This window comes from Schistocerca nitens, chromosome 2, assembly GCF_023898315.1.
Source record: "Schistocerca nitens isolate TAMUIC-IGC-003100 chromosome 2, iqSchNite1.1, whole genome shotgun sequence".
Lineage (NCBI taxonomy): Eukaryota > Metazoa > Arthropoda > Insecta > Orthoptera > Acrididae > Schistocerca > Schistocerca nitens.
This window is the reverse complement of record NC_064615.1, coordinates 483,391,462-483,415,745: the sequence shown is the minus strand read 5'-3', so window position 1 is coordinate 483,415,745 and position 24,284 is coordinate 483,391,462. Positions and strand designations below refer to the sequence as shown.

At 37.3% G+C, this 24,284-nt stretch overlaps 2 protein-coding genes across 4 annotated transcripts; one reads left to right on the top strand and one right to left on the bottom strand.

Annotated features, from left to right (window-relative positions):
• Nucleotides 1–356: 356 nt before the first annotated feature.
• On the bottom strand, nt 357–5,638 carry LOC126236417 (adenosylhomocysteinase-like 1). Its single transcript, XM_049945713.1, has 2 exons — nt 5,196–5,638; nt 357–5,111 (listed from the first exon to the last, which is right to left on the bottom strand). Exons 1-2 carry the CDS (start codon nt 5,347–5,349, stop codon nt 3,760–3,762), a joined length of 1,506 nt encoding a protein of 501 aa, XP_049801670.1. The 5' UTR covers nt 5,350–5,638; the 3' UTR covers nt 357–3,759.
• A 53-nt stretch (nt 5,639–5,691) lies between these two features.
• Nucleotides 5,692–23,587, top strand: LOC126236418 (MRN complex-interacting protein). Of its 3 annotated transcripts, XM_049945717.1 has the most exons (5): nt 5,692–6,009; nt 6,097–6,165; nt 22,264–22,384; nt 22,505–22,785; nt 22,916–23,587. In XM_049945717.1, exons 1-5 carry the CDS (start codon nt 5,959–5,961, stop codon nt 22,940–22,942), a joined length of 549 nt encoding a protein of 182 aa, XP_049801674.1. In that variant the 5' UTR covers nt 5,692–5,958; the 3' UTR covers nt 22,943–23,587. The 3 variants fall into 3 exon arrangements, with proteins under 3 accessions (XP_049801674.1, XP_049801673.1, XP_049801672.1); XM_049945715.1 differs by having other exon boundaries at nt 5,698–6,009; nt 22,505–23,587; XM_049945716.1 differs by lacking the exon at nt 6,097–6,165 and having other exon boundaries at nt 5,694–6,009; nt 22,505–23,587.
• Nucleotides 23,588–24,284: the final 697 nt, after the last annotated feature.

The window sequence follows — 24,284 nt, the reverse complement described above, 5'->3', positions numbered from 1 at the left end:
ATATACAGAAGGTTTTTTGCTCTGTTTATTACGAACTGTGATCAGTTTTGCTTACTGGAGGCTAGACAGCCTTTTACAACACATGACGATATTTCACTGTGTGGATGACAGAATATGGACAAATAAAACTGCTAATGTAAGGTTAAAAATGCGTAACCTATTTTCATGAAATCAGATGATATCAAAATAACAGTGCATAAGTTAATCCATTACAAAAAAAAGGCCAACAAGACAATCAACGAAACAGACTTTTATAATTTAAGATCAAGTGGATGAAAAACAAATTACAAGTTGTGGAGTTTAGATTTTAGTTTTCACATAATATAAATTCTCAGTCTCTAAATCAAATTAGGCTATAACATATTTATACTCATAAAACTATACAGGTAGTGTATGATGAAATGTACAATAGATCATTGCAAAAATTACAAAAAGCAACTGTAGAACTATTACACATACCAAAAATAAAGGTTTTCTCAAAATGCATAAAGGCAACTAAAAGTAAGCTCCTGTGACATTGACTGTTATTCATTCCTTGGCTGCAAGAGCACTGAGGAAATAAGATTGCAGGGTAGCTACAATATTCAATACACCAACTCACTACACAAGTCCAAGATGATCAAACCAAATACACTGAAAACAGTAGGACAATATGAAGAAACAGGAAATCAAAAAGGTAGCATATATGGGGAGGGATGGGGTAGGAGAACAAATGAGATGGACAGGCTTAGATCATTATGGTGGTGACATTGGGCTTTTATATTTCAATGACAAAACTCTTGCCCCTCTGCAGTATAAAAACTGAGAAAACTGTACACGAGGCCACAGACATTTCATTTCATGCTGTTATAGTATCGCCATTTCCTTCCCCAACTGAACTATATTTAAGCACAGTAGCTTTTGCCATACAAACTGCTCCACACAACTGCTCACATTACACACTAACAATGAATTTAAAGTGAATCCACTGGTCACAAATATACCAAAAACTTACCTGTTGCAGACAGGATACAGAATTTATCAAACTTTTATTGTTACAAAAGCTTAAAAAGTCTTGACAGCCAGTCTTCTAGTACCCTGAAGTTAGCAATATAACATAACTGAGGTCACTGGATACACAAAATAGAGTACAACTTCAACAATATGCAGTAAATAATTACTTTACTGAGACAATAAATAAGTTACAGTCAATGTAACATTTTTCCTTGACATGTAAATATGATTTTAATACTTTTCTTAAAACTTGAATTATTAAGGCCATGTCATATCTCTGTGAATAATGAGGTTGTTCAACAACTGTACTTTTTTACATTACACTTTACATATTCATACACTATCATTTTTTACACATTTTCCTTTCATTCAACACAATGTCAACAGATTCAACTTTGGAAAGACTTTTTTGCACTTTAAATACAGAACACACAAATGTCTGTGTCTAACAATTGGTTAGACCACAAGCTCAGTACTGTCTATGTGAGTTACACGGAGAAAAATGACTTTTATGGCAACATTTACAATATGCAAGCTACTGAAACAATACAATCAGAAGTGGGCAAATAAAACAAAAAGGAAAAGGAAATCTCAAGAAAGCTACACAGTACAATAAAAGTTGTCTACAATTTGCAATTCAGTATCTTAACCAAAATACATTACTACAAAAACATCAGTTTCAAAATGACATTAAATACCACTTGTAAAAACTGCATGCCAACAAAACACACATCATGAATATCTCAAAAACACAGGATTATTGCTGTCTAACAGATATCCCTTGATACACAATCTCAATGACATTTCATGCACATGCATTGCTGCATATGAATGGGCAGTGCATTGTAAAAGCAGTACAATTTTAACAAAGAGAGAAAATATACAGAAATTCACACACACAAACATTTCATGTGGCATTTCCAAACATACACCATAGAAGTACATATGAGACTGCTATTATCTGTAATCTTCAACAAGAGCACATAATTTAACTGTAGGGGGAAAAAAATATTTCAATTATTGCCTACCATAAATGATATTAAAATAGTCTTTTTTTATGAATGTGGACTAAAATTTAATACTAGTGTATGACTTTTGTACAAAAATTACTAAATCCTACAGGACTGCTCCCTGCAACAAAGCATGCAAAGAGGGATGATCATTACACAGCAATACAATCTCTCTGGACACTTTCCATTCATACAATATCTAAGAGGATAACTTCCAGTTTCATCTTTCTTCACTAATGGCAGCACAACTAAGAACACAGAGAAAGAAAATCTTTCACCAATTTCTGACTGTGACACCTTCACAACTATCCTTGTTTAGGATGCTACTCTCACAGCAAATGATTCTGCCACTAGACTCAGCTACTAGAGTATTCTAAGCTCTTACTTCAGCAGTGATTAAATGAACACTAACTGGAGTGACTTTTGTCAACCCTAATCAATGTACACCAAACAACTGTATGGTTCTACCTTCACTGACTACCCGAGCATGCCTTTATTTCATAAACATTCTCCCTCTGCATAATTACACTTTCACTTGTATTTCAAAATATACAGTGTAAAAATGAAAATTATTTGTCAATCCACAGTATCAAATAATGAAGCTCCCACCCCTCCTCTCGACCATGCCTGTCTAACTACAGAGTTTCTACAAATTTAGCCATATAAAAGTAAAATTACATGGTTCCATTATTTTGAGGATTCAAATGCAATACTTATGAGACCCTTAACATAATTTAACACAACTGCTTGGCAAGGAGTGTGATAGTGGCTCCCATTAAATATTTGTTGAATTGACATCAATCTGTTGTGTAGCCCAATGTCTAGGTAGGTTACACGTTGATAAGGCAATAAAAATGTGATATGAAAGTTTTGGTAACAGATTGACCTGTAGAATCACCCGATTTATACATTCCTGCTATACTTAACACATCTTTTATTGCAGAATCAAACTGCAAAATAAATTCAAAATAGCTGTAGGCCTATTATCTAATAAGACATGTCCAGTGAATATTTCAATGCATTTTATGTATGTATGTGTATATTTAAACAATGAAAAATGCAAAGGGAGCTACTACGTAACTCCTAGCCAATTTCTTCGCTCAATTTGGTTTCAAGCAGCTTAGCTGATGAAACTTCCAGCTAGTATCAAAAATCAACGACTAAATTGCTTTGGTTACTGTAATCCCTAAATTTGCAATGATGAATGATGGACTATGGTTGAGTCCAGGTACATACGGTGAGAATCAATAACAATATAACTTACAGTCAAGTATGTAACAAAGTTGGAGGCAATTTCATTTCACTTGCTACCAGATATTTTAGTTTTTATCCTCAGTCTAATAATGAATGCTTAACATAATACTGATGTCTATTAAACAGAGTCAAAACATTAAAATAATTACTTCAGTAGCAGCCAACATTTGCAAACATTATATCATTCCTGATGTGAAAAAAGAAAGCAAGAGAAAAAGAGAGGGGTGGAGAACATTCATGGTAGAAAGAAGGTCAGCTTGAAAATTTCTTCAGTCTCAACGAAAATACATCCACATAGATCTTTCTAACAAAGTACCAGTTAACACATGAAATATAAAAAAAAGTTCCATGAACACCTTGGAAATATGGTATGTGTAATGACAATGTAAACATTGTGAGGCTGAAGAAATTTTGCTCCAAGTGTGACATACATGAGAATGGACCATGAATAACATGTGACCTGTGGTGAAAAACAGGAAAATCTTTTCTAAATATCTTTAACTCAGTAGCGATAATAGTTCGGCTTGAACGGCCCTGCCTTGTTAAGGCCCATGTATTTGGCCTGTTCATCAGAAAGTTCTGTTAGATGAGCATCAAATGTTGGGAGATGTAAACTTGCTACATACTCATCCATCTTCTTTGGCAAGAGGTACACATCAGACTTATAACGACCATGAGGTGCATTAAACAACTCAATAAGTGCAAGAGCTTGCGTTGCTGAGGTGATAGACACAACAAAAGACGGAAGACTTGAGCAGCTGAGATTGACAAGGCGACCTTCTGCAAGGAGAACAATCCTTTTTCCATCTGGCCATATAACATGGTCTACTTGGGAACTAACCTTCTCCCAAGTGAGATCAGGAGTACGGAGACTATTCACATCAATTTCCGTGTTTGAATGTCCCATGTTACACACAATGCAACCGTTTTTCATTTTGTCCATATACTCGCGCGTTACAACATTTTTATTGCCTGTGGCAGTTATCACTATATCGACAGTGCGTATAACCTCGTTTAATTTGACTACGCGAAACCCATCCATGCAAGCTTGCAAAGCACAAATAGGATCAATTTCTGTTATATAAACAATGCATCCTAAGCCCTTTAGAGCTTGACTACAACCTTTACCAACCTCACCATAACCACATAAGACAACCTGTTTTCCTCCGAACATAATATCTGTTGATCGTTTCAGACTGTCAATAATAGATTCTCTACAACTATATAAATTGTCAAACTTCGTTTTTGTCACGGAGTCGTTAACATTCATCGCAGGCACTGATAACTTTCCTGCTTTTGACAGCTGATACAGGCGGTGCACTCCTGTGACACTTTCTTCCACTATACCTTTTATGCTTTTGAAGAGGGAAGGATATTTCTTTAACATTAAGTGGGTGGCATCTCCTCCATCATCAAGGATCATATTTGGTTGCCAATTCTCAGCATTAACGCATTTGTCTATGCACCACCAAAAATCTTCTTCGGATTCCCCGCGCCAAGCGAAAATTGGGAAACCTGCTTCTGCTAATGCAGCAGCAACTTCATTTTGAGTTGAATAAATATTGCATGCTGCCCATCGAACTTGGGCGCCTAGCTCTGCTAGCGTTTCAATTAGAACGGCAGTTTGTGCGTTAATATGGGTACAACCAACAATTTTTGCCGACTTCAAGGGTTTATCGTCACTAGCCCGTTTGCGCAGTGCCATAATACCTGGCATCTCCTGCTCAGCAATTTCTATTTCTCTTCTACCAAAAGCATGCTGTTTAATATTTCTCACACAAAAATCTGTAGCCCCTGACGAATTCTTCTGCACCTTTTCTCTTGGAGAAACAGGATCATCTTCTGAACTGCTACCTGTATAAGAAGCAGAACTGTAAGAGTCCGTCGAAGACGCTGACAAGGAACGACTACGGTAGCGACTAGACTTTTTCAGCGCACCTGATGATTTTGCGTCCAGTTTTGTCCTTTGTCCTCCGAACGACTCTGATCCTTCCACATGTATATTAGTACCCGGATCGGTTACTGGAATGTCAGTGACTACAGACGGATCAGCTTTACTTGATAATAATATCCCGCCAAAATTTTCACTCATTTTTACTTCACAGATTGCAGGAGTTGTGTAATAGATATTTCCGTTTAAAAGTTTCGCTCACTATTGCACTTTACCACTCACGTTAACGCATGAGAAGGGTAGCATTTGTAAGTGTCAAACATATACAAAGTACTCACAGTTACACACCGAAGCTACCACTCCTCACAGCGATCTAACTCTGCACTCTAATTACTGCCAAGTATGTCACAGCCCACAGGCGAAGCATAGACTGCGACGTCGATCCTGCGCATTTCGATGCAAGTCAGTCCAACACTTTCAAGAGGTATCTCGGAAAGATACAGACAACCCTAGACGCTAGTGCAGTACAGTGTAGCTGCTTGATAAATTTAGAATCCTTTAGATAAATCTGATAAGAGGATTATCAGTCAAGAAAAGTCGTAAACTCGTCATTTCAGTACATACACTGTCAATCAAAAACAATTTTTGTATCGTTATGGTACACAATCTGTAATAAGAAAGCAAGGACAAGTGACAAACGCAGCGCCAAACTCGAGATAAAGTACGGTTTGTGTAGGGATTTAAATTTGCTCTTCTGCAGCATATTTTAACGCCGTAAAGTGTTATTTGATTTATGTATCCAGCAAAACAATGTCTCAAGAGTTACATGTGCTACAATGTTACTCGTGTGAAACATTCCAGGTAACCTGATAGTAGATTAATGGCAGGATTCGGCTGTTCGTCAGCAAAGTCCATGACGTGTAGATGTTGAATGTAATTACATTTCAGGTCCATATTGTTAAGAAATCTAAAAAATGGGATTGCAAAATATGTGGGGAAAGGCAGTCAATAAAGAAGGTGAGTGCTATATTTTGCCCACAAGTGAGTTTCTGTGTCTGCATCTCAAGAAGGTAACCGAAAGTGAGTTTCAACGATTATAAACCTGATTGTAATGGTAAGATCTACATTAAGAGTGAATTTTATTTGCCCCTCCGAAGTCACGAAAATAGGAATAGTACTATATCTATGTAACAGATCGATTTGACAGGCCTGTACCATCATGTTTCCGGGGAAGTTGTAACTGCGACGGTAAATATACCCTGAAACCACCTTGTTTCTTATCAAAGCGTGAGATTTTTCAGCACTTCATGTGAACTGAATGAAAGGATAGACTTGGGAACAAGCAGTGGGAACATTCATACTGTCTTCAAGGTACAGAAAAGGGCTATGCAGATAATAACAAATAGTAGCAGTAAGGCCCATTGTACTGCTTTACTTTAAATTAATAATAATACTGACTGTGAATGTGTGAATACCTTTGCAGACTACACTGTACACAAGAAAAAATATTCATCTGTGTACTACAAACAGCTGAATATATGACCATAAAACTAGATCCAGTCACTACTTTATACCTATACAGGAAAAACAAGGAAAAAAACCTAAACTGTGTACTACATAATGGCCTAAAATTGTACAACAGGCTGTTAAGGGTGTAAATGAACTTCATACCTTTAGCCAAAAAGTAAAAACATATATATTAAGTAAATGCTTTTATGCTGCAAATGAATATTTAGAATGACTGAAGATAACCTCTTAATATTCATGAATGCCCCTTACATCAAACTACATTGTATAGCATAATTATAAATACTCTAAGACTAGTTATAAGAACCATAAAAATTGTAAGAATCCATGTATGTTTATCAAATAAGAAGCACTGTACCAACTATTGATGACATCCGTACAATTTGTGCTGTTCTACAGGAGAATAAATATACATATCAGTCAATAATATTTGAATCCATTGTATTCTCTGAGGCATAATTTGGGAGCCAGCCCAGAATTTACCTAAACAACCCGCATAACTCGGGTGTATGAGGCCATGATCATTAATCTACTGCACAGATTCGGTCTAGCTCTGGTTCCACTCCATGCCTCACCAGCTAGCATTTTTTTATTTCTTTTTGAAGGTTCACATACTCTCTTTGCTACATGCATGTTTTATTATTCTTGTAATTGCTTTTTGCTTTCTGAACACTGGTTTAATTTGGGGTAAATTTCCCCAGAAGTACACAGCACCAACTGTTTTAAGTTCTAGTGTTATTGCACAAGCTTCGTACTACATAATATTCTAGTTCTCTCTCTATCTCTTTAAATTTAAGGGTATGATATGTGAATTCCATTTAAGATATTCTTGAGTGTGGATCCCAAGAAATTTACTTTTGGTAACAGTACGAATTGTGAATTGTACTCTTACCTTTAATCAGTAGCCCAGTGTCACCTGCAAATAGTATGGCTGATTCCCCAGCATCTAATGGAAACTCATTTGTAAAAAAAAAAAAAAAAAGAGAGAGAGAGAGAGAGAGAGAGAGAGAGAGAGAGAGAGAAGAAGACATAAACCCTATGGAACATCAAAACTTATTATATCAATTCTAGAAAGATGAACCTGGAGTTCATTTCCTTCAGTGAGATTATTTATGGGCAGAGTCCATACGAATTAAAGAATCATCTTACCTTAATTGTATCTGATGTTAGTGGGGGTAACATTATATTAAAATACAGGATAAAGTAATAAATCTGTGTTTTTTATTTCAAGAAAAAATTCCTTGCTTGTTTTTTTTGTTTTTGTTTTTCTTTTTTTAAAAAAGCAATAATGTTCTGTTTGAAATTATACCTGTGGTTTAGAATTCTATTTCCAAGTTTATTTTCTGTAGGTGTCCAATTTATTTTTAGAATGCAAAAGTAATTTTTCTATAAAAGATATTGATGTTTTGTTTGTTCTGTTGGTTAGTATTATACAGTGCTACATGCCCCAAAAAAGAGAACTTACACTTTTGCGTTAAAAAGATATATAAACAATTGAAGATTTTTTCCATGCTACATTAAACTACATATTCTTACGTATTGTTCTCATGATTCGAAATCTAGTCTTGTTGGACGTAGTATGTTAATTCTTGTTAAAGATATTTGATATAATCAGCTTTCAAACACACTCAATGCCTCCAACATAAACTTGCAGACTGTTCCTAATAATAGTACTTTCACCCAGTCTGTGTAGAACTGACATTAGCAATTCACTATGTTTATTATGTGTCCAACTGAGTCGATATCTTCGTGTTCAACCACCACAATCTTCAAAATATCATGAATCGGAAGTGAGCACTTTTGGTAGTGTTTCTGTCTTGCAGCTGAAAATCTGTATCTAGCAGCTAGTCTATGTGGTAGCAGTCTGTGTGGTAGCTAGTCTATGTGGATAAGACAGATCTTAGTTTCACCGACCGAGCGAGGTGGCGCAGTGGTTAGACACTGGACTCGCATTCGGGAGGACGACGGTTCAATCCCGCGTCCGGCCATCCTGATTTAGGTTTTCCGTGATTTCCCTAAAATCGCTCCAGGCAAATGCCGGGATGGTTCCTTTCAACGGGCACGGCCGACTTCCTTCCCCGTCCTTCCCTAATCCGATGAGACCGATGACCTCGCTGTCTGGTCTCCTTCCCCAAACCAACCAACCAACCTTAGTTTCACCTCAATGTGTGCCATGTACCAGTAGTTTTAAGGTAAAAAAAATCAGTAGTGGGCAGCCTCTGGAGCACCTGCCAACCTTCTGTTGTACAAGGCTTACTTGTTTGGGAAAGTGGGGCTCTGTCTGAGACAACATTTATTTCCCTAGCTGCTTGTGAGATTCCAGTGGACCAAACATAAATCAAAACTACTCCAGGTGGGAAGGGTATACCATCAAGTAGGACAACAAAGAAAGCTCAGATGGTCAGTTCACCTGAGAAGAAGTTCCAGACAGATTGTAATGGGATACTGGTATGCCATAATACTTTCATAGTAATTAAGAGAGGATATGAAACCTTTGAAAAGATCTCCCTTTTCTGCATTCACAAAAGTTTGAAGGTCACTGATGTCTTTAGAAAAGTATACAGCAACTTTGAAATGGTACTCTACTTATAGAGACAGCCATGCCACACAGTAACATTACATGCTTGGCATCAATCAGTTCATGTTACAAGCAGATAGGATGCCAAGCACCAAACTCGGAGGGCTGGGTATCTTACAGATTGGTTGATATGTTTATGTTATAGTTTAATGAATAACACGTGTAATTGGAATTGCAGTGTTCTATATGCTGTCAGGGATGCTGACAAGTACATACTGATATAACAAATGGAATAATTTTTTGGATTAGTGATGTTAGGTGACAAGCCAAATTACTATTATGACTGAAATTATGCAATAAAACCATACTAATAAACAGCAAAGCAATTTAATGCACAACAATACTCAATCTACTCTATTTTTGACCACAACTTGTAAATAACCTTCAAAGTTACCACAACATGGAAGCTTACCCACCATTTTCATTAGCAGACATGAACCAGGAAACAATGGAATAAGATGAGGTAGAATCACATCAGACAACAGCAGAAACTGTAGCACTTGATCAGTCAGGTGTAGAGCAAGCAGGATTAAGCCAGATCAGTTCAGAACCAGGTCAAAGTGAAATTAGTTGGGAATTATGTTTGTAAGACATATTATTGCACATATGTAAACAGGTTAACATCATCGCAATCTCAAATGATCGAATTTCCAAGAACTTCGTAAAATTAATGGCAAACTTTCAGAAGTAGAAAAAAAGAGAGTTCTAAAGCAACAAGGACCTTAAGAGGTTAGACAATGCATTTTCAGAAATAAACAATGACCTTAAGAAGGTAGACCAATCAATGTTGACAACAAAAAATGAACTAAGCAATCAGATTGCTTAAGTCAAGAAAAAAGTTGGGTGACCAAGTAGCGGCCGTTACTGGCCAAGTAGATAAGCTAGATGAAAAGAGTGTAAAATGTAGAGACAGGGTAACCAAAACAGGATCCAGATTGGATACAGTTGAACTGAAAGAAACTGAAGTAGAGAGTAAATGTAAGAGGGAAACTGCAACTAATAATAATCAAATTCTCAAAGTAGTAAGACTTTGAATAAATATTCTTTACTTCACATGTATGGCCACAAATTTTTATGTCATTAGACTACCAGTTTCGGTCTATAATGACCGTCTTCAGATCTGTTTTATAAAAAAAAGTCCTAATATGGTGATGCCACTATGGCTCCAGCATATTAGGACATGTTTTTATAAAACAGGTCTGAAGATGGTCATTACAGAGCGAAACCGGTTGTCTGATGACATAAAAATTTGTGACCATAGACATGAAGTAAAAGATATTGATTCCGTTTTCGGGTCAATGTTCAATTCGTGACTGTGTCACAGTGTGAGAGACTAAGACTTCGAGTGATAAAATTGAAGAGCTAAAGAAAGATGTAACTAAGACACACAAACATTGTAAGTCTAACATATCTACGTTACAGGAGAATGTTATTAATGTTCAAAAGCAAGTGCGATTATTACAAGGAAACATTCTTTAATGCTTTGCATAGTAACAGATCCCATTTGCCTGTGAAAAGTTTGCCTGGGGGTGGAAACTTCCATGATGTAGATTTCTTGGAGCACTGCAAGGATGATTTACTTCCTGTAATGAGCAACGATTTAAAAATTACATTTGCTGAAAGATTTCTCAACAGAGGAGCATTATCTTGGGATAACCAACTTATTTGTCACACTTTGACATTTGAAGAGTTTGAGAAAGGGTTCTTGAAAAAATTTTGGCATGAGGCAGAGCAGGCTGTAATTAAAAGTGAGCTTCTAAATGGGCCACTTATAAGAAAGGGGACATGAAAGAATTCTGCAGAGGTCAGTTAAAGAGTTTGGTTCATTTGGGTCAGCCTTTTGATGACTTAACTCAGATTTATGTATTAAAGAAGACCTCGGTTACCTGAAAGGATATGGTGGGTCGTGGTTTATGGGTCTTATGACTCAGCTGATCAATTTCTAAAGTATGTAGACAAACTAGACAGAGCACTTGTGATTACAGACAGACAAAACTTTGACTACAGGAGACCAAAATGTACAAATAACAACTGCAAAAACAATAATAATAATAATAATAATAATAATAAAGGAAAAGTTAGTGGCAATATTTACAAGAATTATTACCCAGAGATAGAACAAATATGAAAGAACCAGAACTATAATGTAGACAGAACTGGTAGTCAAGTGTTTGAAAATAGAAGCAGACAGTGGCAAGAGTACAGTCAACCACAACCACCTTTTAGATCTAATGATGGAAAAAGTGGTTCATTAAACTGAAGACTTCTCTGATGGAAACAGTGTTTGTCTGAAAATGTTAATTTTGGTGGTTCAGATGTGTACAGCCGTTGTGGTTATTTCCAAGTGGCTACTGAGGCCATTTGTAAGTTATGGTTACTTGGTGGGTTAATTACAAGTTTCCTAGTTTGTGTTATTGGAATGGTTGTTTGGACCAATTGGTTTGGATATTTTTGATGACAACTTCCTGTTTTTAAGATGCGTGAGTGTGTCTTTCGTTTGCCCCTTTACTACTTTGTGTGTGCCTGTGTAATGTTCGGTTCTGACTTTGTTGTGGTAGATATTATGGTATATAATGAATGACTTAACTGCCATTTTTATTTTTGTTTTAAATGTATGGTTGAGTCTGGTTCATTAGTAACAGGGAGTGGGTTCAGTGTTGATTTTCTCTGTATGAAGAGCCTTTTAGGCCCACAATTTGGTTTCACACTGGTGTTCTGCTATTGCAGTGTAGTTTAGGCTGTTGAGCTGTAATATATAGGTCATGCATTTCATCTAATATTATTTTATGTAGATTGTGTTTGGATACAGGGCGAACAGCACCATGTTTTTCTAGGTTAGTGAGGACATATAAGAGTGTGCTCGAAGTTTGTCACATTTGTGTAAGTTATTGTTTGAGTTCCCATTCTTATGGAATCTTTGGAGTTGATGTTAAGTCCCATAGTGCTCAGAGCCAAGCCATTATGACCACCTAATAGCTGGTATGTCCAACTTTGGCACAGGTAACAGGGGCGACGTGTCATGGCAGGGAAGCAATGAGGCCTTGGTAAGTCACTGGAGGGAGTTGCACTACATCTGCACACACAAGTCCCCTAATTCGCTTAAATTCTGGGGAAGGAGCGATGAGCTCTGACGCCACATCCAGTCACATACCAAATGTGTTCGATCGGGTTCAGATCTGATGAGTTGGGGGGCTAATGCATAAATTGGAACTTGCCACTGTGTTCCTCGAACCACTCCATCACACTCCTGGCCTTGTGACATCACGCATTATCTTGTTGAAAAATGCCCTGCTGTCAGGAAACATGATAGTCGTGAAGAGAAGTATGTGGTCTGCAACCAGTGTACAACACTCCTTGGCTATATTGGTACCTTGCATGAGCTCTGCTTGACCCATGGATGCCCATGTGAATGTTCCACAGAGCATAACGGAAGCTGCTGCCAGCTTGTCTCCATCCTGCAGTATTGGAGTCAAGGAGCTATTCCCCTGGAGAATGACGAATTCGTGCCCTCCCATCTGCATGATGGAGGAGGTATCAGGACTCATCAGGCCACGCAGTGCTCTGCCACTGCTCCAGTGTTCACTGCCAGTGGTCATGTGCCCATTTAAGTCATAGTTGCATGGGTCATTGGCTGCAGAGGCCCATTTTTAGGAGTATTTGATGCACTGTGTGTTCAGACATACTCTTACTCTGCCCAACCTTACAACTTCTGGACACAGTTCCACCATAGTTCCGCCACATGTTGTTGAAGACTCTCACCACAGCACTTTCAGAACATCTGAAAAGTTGTGCAGTATCCGAAGTGCTCGTGCTAAGCCTCTGGGCCATCACAATCTGCCTTCAGTCAAACTTAGATAGATTGCACACCTTCCTCGTTCAACACATAGGCAGCACGCTCGCTGATACTACATGCACCCTGCTTATGTGTGACTAGCAGTTATCCCTCACCAGGTGACACTGCTATCGCCTGGATGGATTTATATCGATGGTAGGTTGGTGGTCATAATGTTGGCTATTGGTTTTACTGATTGTCTTCTATTAGTTTACTTTATAGGCTATTGTTACATATAAATACAGGATTTCCAGAATGAGATTTTCACTCTGCAGCGGAGTGTGCGCTGATATGAAACTTCCTGGCAGATTAAAACTGTGTGCTCGACCGAGACTCGAACTCGGGACCTTTGCCTTTTGCGGGCAAGTGCTCTACCATCTGAGCTACCGAAGCACGACTCACGCCCGGTCCTCACAGCTTTACTTCTGCCAGTATCTCGTCTCCTACCTTCCAAACTTTACAGAAGGTCTCCTGCGAACCTTGCAGAACTAGCACTCCTGAAAGAAAGGATACTGCGGAGACATGGCTTAGCCACAGCCTGGGGGCTGTCTCGGTCAGGCACACAGTTTTAATCTGCCAGGAAGTTTCAATACAGGATTTGCCGTACAAGACATTCTATGGCAATTGTTTGTCAGCGTGTATCATATATGTTACTTTTAATCCTGTAGGTACATGTTGATGGTGGATATTACTAATATTGGCAAAATTGTCTTATGTTGAGTAAATTTCCTGGAATTAGCAGAAACATTGCTGAATTGTTTCATTGTTACTTTGGAGATACTGTATTTTGGGTCTTTTACTTACACAAGTTACACATTTACTATGCCACTGTGGTCATGGACCTTAGGCATGTGACTTGGTTGCAGTATGGTAATATCAATGGACCATGTGTTTATACTTTTTTGTGTCTTTAATGTTGTTTGTATAGTAAGTTTTAGAATATATTTTATGTTGTTTGTGTGTTAGAGGTTATTAGAGTTCATGTTGTTATTTTGGTGGATTTGCATTATCCAGTGAATGTTTGTTCATTAGGCTTTTGCTGCATTTGTTTTCTCCAGCTGTTTGGTATTATGTTATATCAGATTTTTGAATTGTTATTGGTATACCCCATATTCATTGTTATTCTGGTGGGGGATATACGTGACTTCGATTGCTTTGCTGATTTAATTTATTGTATGCATTACATTACGTCATTCGTGCATGTGATTATTAGATTAAAAATTTGTTTTGTATTTGTAACAATATAGCATATTTTTACTAATTAATTTTATGATATGATTTATCCCTTTTTTAGTCCCAAACTGTGATTTTTGTTGTCTGTATTCTCATACTTTACAGTCGTGCTGTGCACATTTCCATATACAGGGGCCTGAAGATGATGCTTTTTGGCATTGAAACTGGTAGCATATTTTGAAGAGATGATGTTGGATCACACTACAGCTGTTGGTTTCAGTTATTACTTAAGGTCTAGCTGCTGTCCCACTGTCCAAAATTGTTTACCAGAGACTTCTCTGATGGTGACCCACAATGTGAGAGCTGATGATGATGATGATGATGATAATGCATGGACCACTAATAATGAGAAATATTTAAGCCTTAATTGTGATGATGACAGAGTAGTAGAGGTATTTCAAACAAATACAGCTGCAGCTGATGAAGAATATTGGAGTGGGTTTGGGGTCTACAAGCAAAGAAGTAAAGAAACAATAGGTGATGAGAATTGTTTGTGAAAAGGGACTTACACAAGTTGTTCAGTTAAGAATTTGGGGGTGGACCAGAAAGTAAGGACAGTAGAGAATTCAAGACATTGGAGCAGAAGAATGTGGACAAAATAGATAATAAGATAACTAATGTTTTTCAAAAGGGAAATAAGTTAAATGAAGATGCTGAAGAGATGAAAGATGAAGAAGAAGAAGTGGGTCATTGTGTTAGGAGATGAAGAAAGTGAGGTTTCAGATATTGTGAAGCTATTAGATGTATAGGGGGAGAGGCCTAAAGAAGAAGAGGATTATCTGAAGTTCTTTTCGTTGAAAATGCTTAATTCTATTCTGTCTGATAGTAACAGGGGTGAAGATAATTTAAATAGTGAACGAAATGCACAATGTGTGATTTACAAAATTTGGATGAATTTAGGAAAGGTGTCTTGTAACGATTCCTTTTGGAAAAACTTAGCAGCAGTTAGTAAAAAACTCTATCTAGATTGTTGGAAAGACTACCAAAAATTATTTTATAGCTATTGTAAAGAAAGACAGCAATAGAAGCCAAAAATCCAAATAATGAATCTGCTCTGTATGAGAGTGGTAGTGGGGAATTTCTTACACTTATTTGGAAATAAACAGAATTTTAGAAGAGTTGCTAATTTTCTGTAATATCAAATGTTAGTAACATAAATAACATAGTTCTAACTTAAATCTGGGCAAAAATGTTAGAATTCCATCCATAGTGGAATACAAATGGAATCCTCAGGGGGTATTGTAGTTCTTTAGATATGGTATCAATCGGTTCACTTTATAACCAGATCAGATGCCAAGCCCCATACTTGGGGGGCCTGGGTAATGGCAGTTCAATTGATATGTTTGCTCCAAAGTTTGACAAATAACACTTGTAACTGGAATAACAATCTTCTATATGCTGTCATGGATATTGACATATACTTACCAACAAAACAAATTGATAAATTTCTTGCAATTAGTGATGTTGAGTGACAAATTCCTGGAATTATGTAATAAATGATTGGAATTATGTAATAAAACAACACTAAAAAGACCAAACTGTGCAATGTGTAACAATTCTCAATTTACTCTGTTATTGACCACAACTTGTAAATATCCCTCAAAGTTACCACAACATGGAAGCAACACTGAAATTCATGAAACACATAATTTACACAATTTTACACTGAATTGCCAAAGAAACTGGTATAGGCATGCGTATTCAAACACAGCGACATGTAAACAGGCAAAATGCAGCACTGTGGTGACAACGCCTATATAAGAAAACAAGTACCTGGCGCAGTTGTTAGAATGGTTACTACTACTTCAGTGACAGGTTATCAAGATTTAAGTGAGGTTGAAAGTGGTGATATAGTTGGCAAATGAGTGATGGGACACAGCATCTCTGAGGTAGGGATGAAGTGGGGATTTTCCCGTATGACCATTTCATGAGTGTACTGTGAATGTCAGGAATCTGGCAAAACATCACATTTCTGACATCGCTGCGGCCAGAAAAACATCCTGCAAGAACGGGACCAACAAAGACTGAAGAGAATCGTTCAACAGGACAGAACTGCAACCCTTCCTCAAATTGCTGCAGATTTCAATTCTGGGCCATCAACAAGTGTCAGCATGTGAACCATTCAACGAAACATCATCAGTATGGGCTTTCGGAGCCGAAGGCCTGCTTTTGTACCCTTGATGACTGCACGACCCAAAGCTTTACTCCTCACCTGGGCCTGTAAACATGGACATTGGACTGTTGGTGACTGGTAACATGTTGCCTGGTTGGATGAGTCTCATTTCAAATTATATCGAGTGGATGGATGTGTACGGGTATGGGGACAATGTCATGAATTCATGGACCCTGCATGTCAGCAGGGGACTGTTGAGGTGGGTGGAGGCTCTGTAATGGTGTGGGGCGTGTGCAGTTGGAGTGATATGGAACCCACGATACATCTAGATATGACTCTGACAGGAGAGACATATGTAAACATCCTGTCTGATCACCTGCATCCATTCCTGTCCATTGCGCATGCCGACAGACTTGGGCAATACCAGCAGGACAATGTGACACCCCACACATCCAGAATTGCTACAGAGTGGTTCCAGGAATACTCTTCCAAGTTTAAACACTTCCGCTGGCCACCAGACTCCCCAAACATGAACATTACTGAGCATATCTGTAATGCCTTGTAACGTGCCATTCAGAAGAGATCTTCACCCCCCTCATACTCTTAGTGTTATAATTGGCACATGAGCAATGGAACACAGCCTTTCAGGATTCATGGTGTCAATTCCTTCCAACACTACTTCAGACATTAGTTGAGTCCATGTCGTGTCGTGTTACAGCACTTCTGTGTGCTTGCAGTGCCCTACATGATATTAGGCAAGTGTACCAGTTTCTTTGGCTCTTAATGTATATTGCAAATATTGTTTACCGCTTCTGAAATTTATGTATCACTAGAAAGCTCAGATGACAGAGAATCCAGAAAACCCAGAGAACCTTCCACATTATATCAAATTTTTCGTACTGAGGGTTTATTGAAACAAATAAGAATTAAATTGATCAGAAATAACATATTTAAACCAGAACTGAATTATCTTGCTGTTGATACGAAAACTCCATGTTTATGTTTATGCTGTAATTGAGAGCACTGAACAAGTCACAGCTCTAATAAACTTAACTTTAAAATATAATTTTGCCGAGCTAGTTGCAAAACTCACTCAGCAGTCAAATAACATGTCTTGTTAACAGCCAAAACTGAAAAACATGTTCCCATAATCAAGCACTGGTGTAACAACATTTAATTTATTTAAAAAGCCTCATTAACACCTGTCCTAATTTTAATGCTAATGTTGTTGTTTGGTAAATACCTGTGTAAGAAAGTAGCACTATGAGTTTGTCAAAAACCTTAAAGTTTTCTTTGGCAAAACTGACTTGTAATGTGTACACCCAAGAGTCCAGATGTGTGTACAGCGTACTCTGTAAATTTACCTACTGTGCAACAGTGATGAAAGTGATGCAATGTATAATTGGGTAGATATTAACGTACCAGTGAAGAAGTGAAGATATTTATCAGCCAACAGTCTCGTTATTCATTTAAGGGACAACAGAGGACATTAAACTAAAATCTACACAGAATGTGGGAATACACAACACAACTCAACAACTAGAGAAGAACAATGCAATGAAAGATAAGTACAAATGCTTCAGTTTGCCCCTGTTCAGCTAACCTTGCAGCAGTGGAATTTGTTGTGCATACCTCTTGACCTATGAGAGCACTTATGAATTCCAGACAGGATAGCTGAGTTGCAGTTACAACACAAAATATGTAAATTTCTAGAGTGTAAGAAATAAGGTGACTATCATGTTGTAACTGAAATTCATAACATTCTTAACTTCAGCTAAGATGTAGTTACGTGCTCAGATATAATGGGGATAAACCTCAAATAATACCACAGCAGTGGTGACAAGCCAGAACAAATCAACAGTGCATATGATGTCAATTTCCCTAACAATTTGTTCCAAAGTGCATGCAGTTTAGAACAGCATGGCCAGTAAAAGAAAACTTTTAACAATAGAAGAAAACAGACATACAGCAATGAAACTTCTGGCAGTTACACATTAAACACTGGCATGTGCAGGGATGCCAACCACATTTCACCCCAACACACCATTGGTGTGAAATTACGAATGTTGTGGAAGTTTTTGGACAAACTTCATAAATTTAAAAATACCAGTTATGACTAATGTATACATGTGTACTGGTGGGAATGTACATCAACATTTACAACAAAGATGTGTAATATTAGTTACACTAATGGAAGTTGTCTAATTCTATGGAATGTAAAAAAATTTAAAGTTTATATTATCTACCATGTTTCATTTGTTGGTTATGGTTTGGTCCAAAACCAGTCACCACAAATAAAAAAAATTTAATGCAACTGTGATGGAAACTGAAGTTAAATCAAATTTAGTAATCCAAGTTGCTGGTGCTTGCTCCTACATTATGTTAGAACTGAAGTACTTGTCGTACAATTTTCTGCTGCTGTTGATATGAGATGCTGACCAGAAATCCCTATCTTCTTTCTGTTTCATTTCACTCACCCCCTCTTATATGTAGACTGAGAATTTGCATTTTTCTTTTCAGATTTGCCTGCTTCCCTACTACATTCAAACTTCTGGCATTACATGCTCTCACTCATGTGATATTACCCTTTCATTGTTACTCAGTCTTTTTCTCATTGCTTTCCCTTGCCAGTCCCCTCTACTATCAGACTTATTTAGCATATTTTCACTATTTGTTGACTTACAGAATTATCTTCTGGGATAGTGCACACACAGTAAATACCATATTTATTCAGCAGAAATAAGCCATACAATTACTGTATAGCACAGATAACTGCATATTTTGCAGAAATTGGTTTAACGATGGTGGAATTCTGATACTGACTTGCCAATAAGTTTACTCCTTAATGATTTTTATTTCTGGCAATAAAAATATGTGTCAACTGATCTATGATCCACACAGTGACAATATAAGACAAACATAATTTTCATATAGACTGTGCCACCTTGTCTAGAGTTCAGAATGAACATGTGTACTGTGGGGCAAAGGTATTCAACAAGTCCTGTCTAAGATAAAGCAAGAAATTGGGAAACTAACCATTTCAAAGGAAAGTTTAAACTCACATCTCATTTGCCAGCTTTTCTAAAAATTGTCTGAATATGTAATTTGAGAACTGAAAAGCTGTATTAGATGTATGTCAAATAGTAGTGTCTGTTATACAACTGTGTGAGAAGTAGTAATGTGCTGTAAACAAAATTCTATACTTGATGAAATAGGTAACTATTTTTCTTTGAAAAGTACACTGTCTGACAAAAAAGAGTGAAGCACACACAAGACATGGTCTGATGCCAATGTAACTTTGTACACGTATACATTATCAACAGGTATGTAATTGATTAGAGCTGTAGCTCTATGTGACTGGCGGAATGGCTTTGAGTACATGGGTGTATTTAGTTTTTTAGGGTATATTAGGAGTGTGAACAGCATCAGATGTTACATGATCATTGTGAAGGACATGGAGATTCTGCTTACTTGTGTTAAACAGCATTACCAGCAGTTTGAAAGGGCCCTCATTGTGCAACTCCACTTGGTTGTCCGATTGAATTGTGCTGTATCCAGTTCTGTGAGGCAGTTGGATGTGACGTTGCCTTATGTTGGATTGCATGGGAATGTGGGAGAAAGCACACTTGTCAAGGTTCTCATCGACCACATATAACCAGCTCAAGGAAGTATTGCCATATTGTGCACCAGGCACATTGTAACCCTTTCATATATGTGTCTGCCATCCGAGAACAAGTAATGGCCTTCTTGCAACATTCTGCATCATCCTGCACCATTGGTTGGAGATTAGCAGCAGCAATACTTGAGAATTACCATCATATGCATAGGCTGCAGTTAGCACCACAATAAAAACAGCTGCATTTGGGGATGGTGCCATGACTGGAAAGCATGGACTGTTGACGATGGGGACACATTGTGTTCAGTGATGAATTGCTGTTGTGCACTAGCCCTGATGACCATTGTTGGTGAGTATGGTGGCGACCTGGGAAGGGGTCCCATTATTCCAACATTTTGAAGAGGCAGAATGGTGTTGCTCATGGTATCTGGGAGCCATCAGGTATGACTTCAGGCCATGGCTAGTAGAGACTGAGGGAATTCTGACAGTACAATGATACGTTGTGGACATCCCGTGTCCTCATCTGTTACCTCTCATGCAACAGTATCATGGTGCCGTTTTTCAACAGAAAAATGCTTGTCAACACATAACATCTATCTCTGTGAACTGTCTGCATGATGTAGCAGTTGTTATGTAGCCAGCGAGGTCCGTAGATGTGTCCCTGATAGAACTTGTCTAGTACCATTTCTGGCAGTGCCAGCAGTCAGGATGTCGAAAGCAAGTTACAACAGCTGTGGTCCAAGTTGCCTCAGGAGATGTGATCATTATGACACACTTGACAACTGAATAAGCATAAGCAACCAGGCCAGAGGGGGTGCAGCGTCATATTGCCATGTTCTTTGTAAATTTTAATCAATTTCGTAATCACTGAAATAACATCACATCCTATGAGGTTTCATTTCGTTTCCTCCCCCTTTCTGGGTGCTTCCCCACCAGACAAGGTGGTGTATTAAGCTGAATCAGCGTATATTTAACATAATTGTGGGAGCATCAAATTTCTTTCTCATTTCCTTGGTCAAATTTATCTGGCATAAACATGAATAGCATATAGTCTGGCGATAGTTTACTGTTAATACAGTGTATAGATTAATTCTATGAGTTTTTTGTTAATGTATAGCTTGACTCGTTCCACATACCTGAAGGTTCTCCATTGTCATGAGAACTACAGAACATGATAAATATTGTTAAGCATTCATTCATTTAAATAGTAGTGTAAGTGGGAAGGGAGCACCTTATTTCAAAGCAGTATAATTTTCTCTATTTCTATGATGTCCATTTATTACCAAAAAGAGAGAATAGCAGATTAATGGTGATTAATTGATAATATAATGAGTAGTATTAAATTTGGACTGCCACATCTGTCTTACTCAATGGGAAATAAAAGGAATTGTCAGGAAACCTTTATGTAGCTACTTGTATAAACATGTGTATTAACAGTTTTAATTTATAATACAAAGGAAAAGACATAAAACTAAGGTCATTATATGATGAGAGGGTTGATTTCCAATAATTTCATGTAAACATGAATTGCATACAGTTGCATTTAAAATTTTAATATTTCATCTAGCTCATCTTGATTTCTCAGCAGTTTTTGCAAGGAGTCAAAAACTGTATATATTCATAGTGCTTCAAAGTGTGTTTTGTAATGTTGCTCATGTTTCAGTTGATTTCAGTAATCCTAAGAGAACCTAGTGAAGGAGTGCATACATAGTCATGGACATTACAGCTCACTTCAGTAATTTTCTTGTATTGTGTTTATTACAAGATTCTTTGTGTCGGAAGTTAACATCAAGTTAGCCGGCCGCTGTGCCCGAGCAGTTCTAGGCACTTCAGTCCGGAACCACGCTGCTGCTACAGTTGCATGTTCGAATCCTGCCTCGGGCATGGATGTGTGTGATGTCCTTAGGTTAGTTAGGTTTAAGTAGTTCTAAGTCTAGGGGACTGATGACCTCAGATGTTAAGTCCTATAGTGCTCACGGCCATTTGAACCATTTTAACATCAAGTTGAATTTGATGGGGACCTCATCCGAAACTAGATATTTTGTTTGGAGAGTTATGCAATATAATTGCAATCTTGATTGTGCATTATAATGTAAAGTGAAACTAAATATGATGACATTATTAGCCAGACTGTTGTCTTCAGTTGAAAACACTGAGTTATTTATTCAAATTACTATCACTATGTATTTATATTATGATGTCATGTTAATTTGCAGGTGTTTGGAAGAGGAAGTGGAAAGGACTGTAGAGCTCATGTTCAACGACTCAATGAGGATAAGAGGAGGAAAGAGACCTTTATTTTAAATAGGAGAATACAAATCCAGTGTGCAGAAAATGGTATAGTGATAGTAACAATGTTAATCCAGTATTGATTGTTTTTCTTGTAGCAAAAAGTAGTGTGTACATGAATAAAAAATCCAAACTATATCTATACATTACTTTTTGTTTCTATTTCAGCTGTGGACACTGGAACAAATATTCCAAGTGTAACAAGTAGTAAATGGAACAAATATTTATCAGATGAAGATGATGAACATTCTGATGATTCAGTGCCTTCTGAGCTAGTAATCTCAGGTACATCAAAAGTGTGTAAACAGCAGACCATTCAAAATTATTCTGCCAATGGCACTGTTAATATATGTGGAGAGAATATTGGTGTCTTACCAGGGAACCGGAATGAAAAATTAACACATTTAAATGAAACCTCTTTTAATGAGAATGAAGACATGCCATCCCATGTTAGTAAAAGTTCTTTTACATATTTCTCTACAGGAAATGATACTTATAGTGATTATAAATCAAGAGGCACCAACCGCGTTTGTGACTTGCAAAGGAATTCATCTCCTCTCTGTTTTACTTTGCTACCAGGAACATCGACATCTACAGCACTGTTAAGTTATGACAGTCAGCAGGAAATTGTTTCTGATATTAGTTCAGATAACTTTGCTAGTAACACATGGAATGCAGTTTTTGGCAAACAGCAGCTGTGTGAAACAGATGTTGGAGATATTATCCCACCCAAGTGTGAAATAAAGAGACAGGAAGAGGAGAAAGCTACAATGCAGTTCCAGTCACATATTTGTAGAAGCTATGTCACAGACACAGGCAATATTGCAAAGAACTTGGAAAAAAATGTTAAACAAATTTTTTCTGACAAATATAATGAAGATGAGCTAGATGAAATATTGAAATTTTAAATTCAATTAATGTTTACATTATATTAGCAGTAAAATAAGAAACAATAAATTGGCAGCTGTTCAGTAGATATTTTTATCAGTAGGGCCTACTCTATAGTAAACAGCTTACAGTGTGTGCCTGAGAACAGTGACTAACAGGAAGGCAGTTCAAAATGCACTACATACTTTGAAATGGACCCGAGTGATTACCAGCAGGCCAATTGCTTTGGAAGAAACCAGTGACCTGACAGTTTTTTCAATGAAGTAAACACTGTATATGCTTATAGTGTCTCAAAGTATGTTTTGTGTAGTTTCTCAATTTTTAGCTGATTTCATTAAACCTTAAGAGGACATTCAACTTGATAAGCACAACAGGAATATGTTCTTTAGAAACCTCCTGTCTTTTTCATTGTGATTTATATATATACCTAACATTATTTAAAACAAATTGCTACCTTGACAGCTTGGTAATTTGGTACATGTTTGTTTATGCCATAAGTATGACTCATAATTACATAACATAGTGTGGCTCTAAAATGGTGGGTTACCTGCAGCATCTAGGCAGAAAGTAAAAAATAAAGATAGTGCAGCTCAGAATGTCAGGAACATACTTTTACATTTGGACTCACAGCAGAATCATATGAAGCAAACAATTTATTATAGTAGTACAGAATTATATTACTCATTCAGAGTACATGAAGAGGAGGTGGGAGGGAGGGGTTGGGTTGTGCTGCTTTCAAAATGAGACTTTAACTACACAAATTCTGTACCAGTGCAAGATTTCATAAAATATAACAAACATATCAGTGTCTCCTGCCTCACAGTGAGACTTACAGAAGTGTTTTTGATTGGATGCTGGTATGTGTATGTACATGATTATGTCTCTTTAGGACTGCTGAACATGTTAGTACTCAGACCATATAGTGACTAACACCAGTTCTGTTACCTGTGAACATATTTTTCATGTCTTTTTACATTTCAGGCACCCACAGTACCCCTAAAACAATTTTTAGGCAATTGTGCATTTTCTGACTTTTAAGAGTAACTTGCGTGGTGCACTT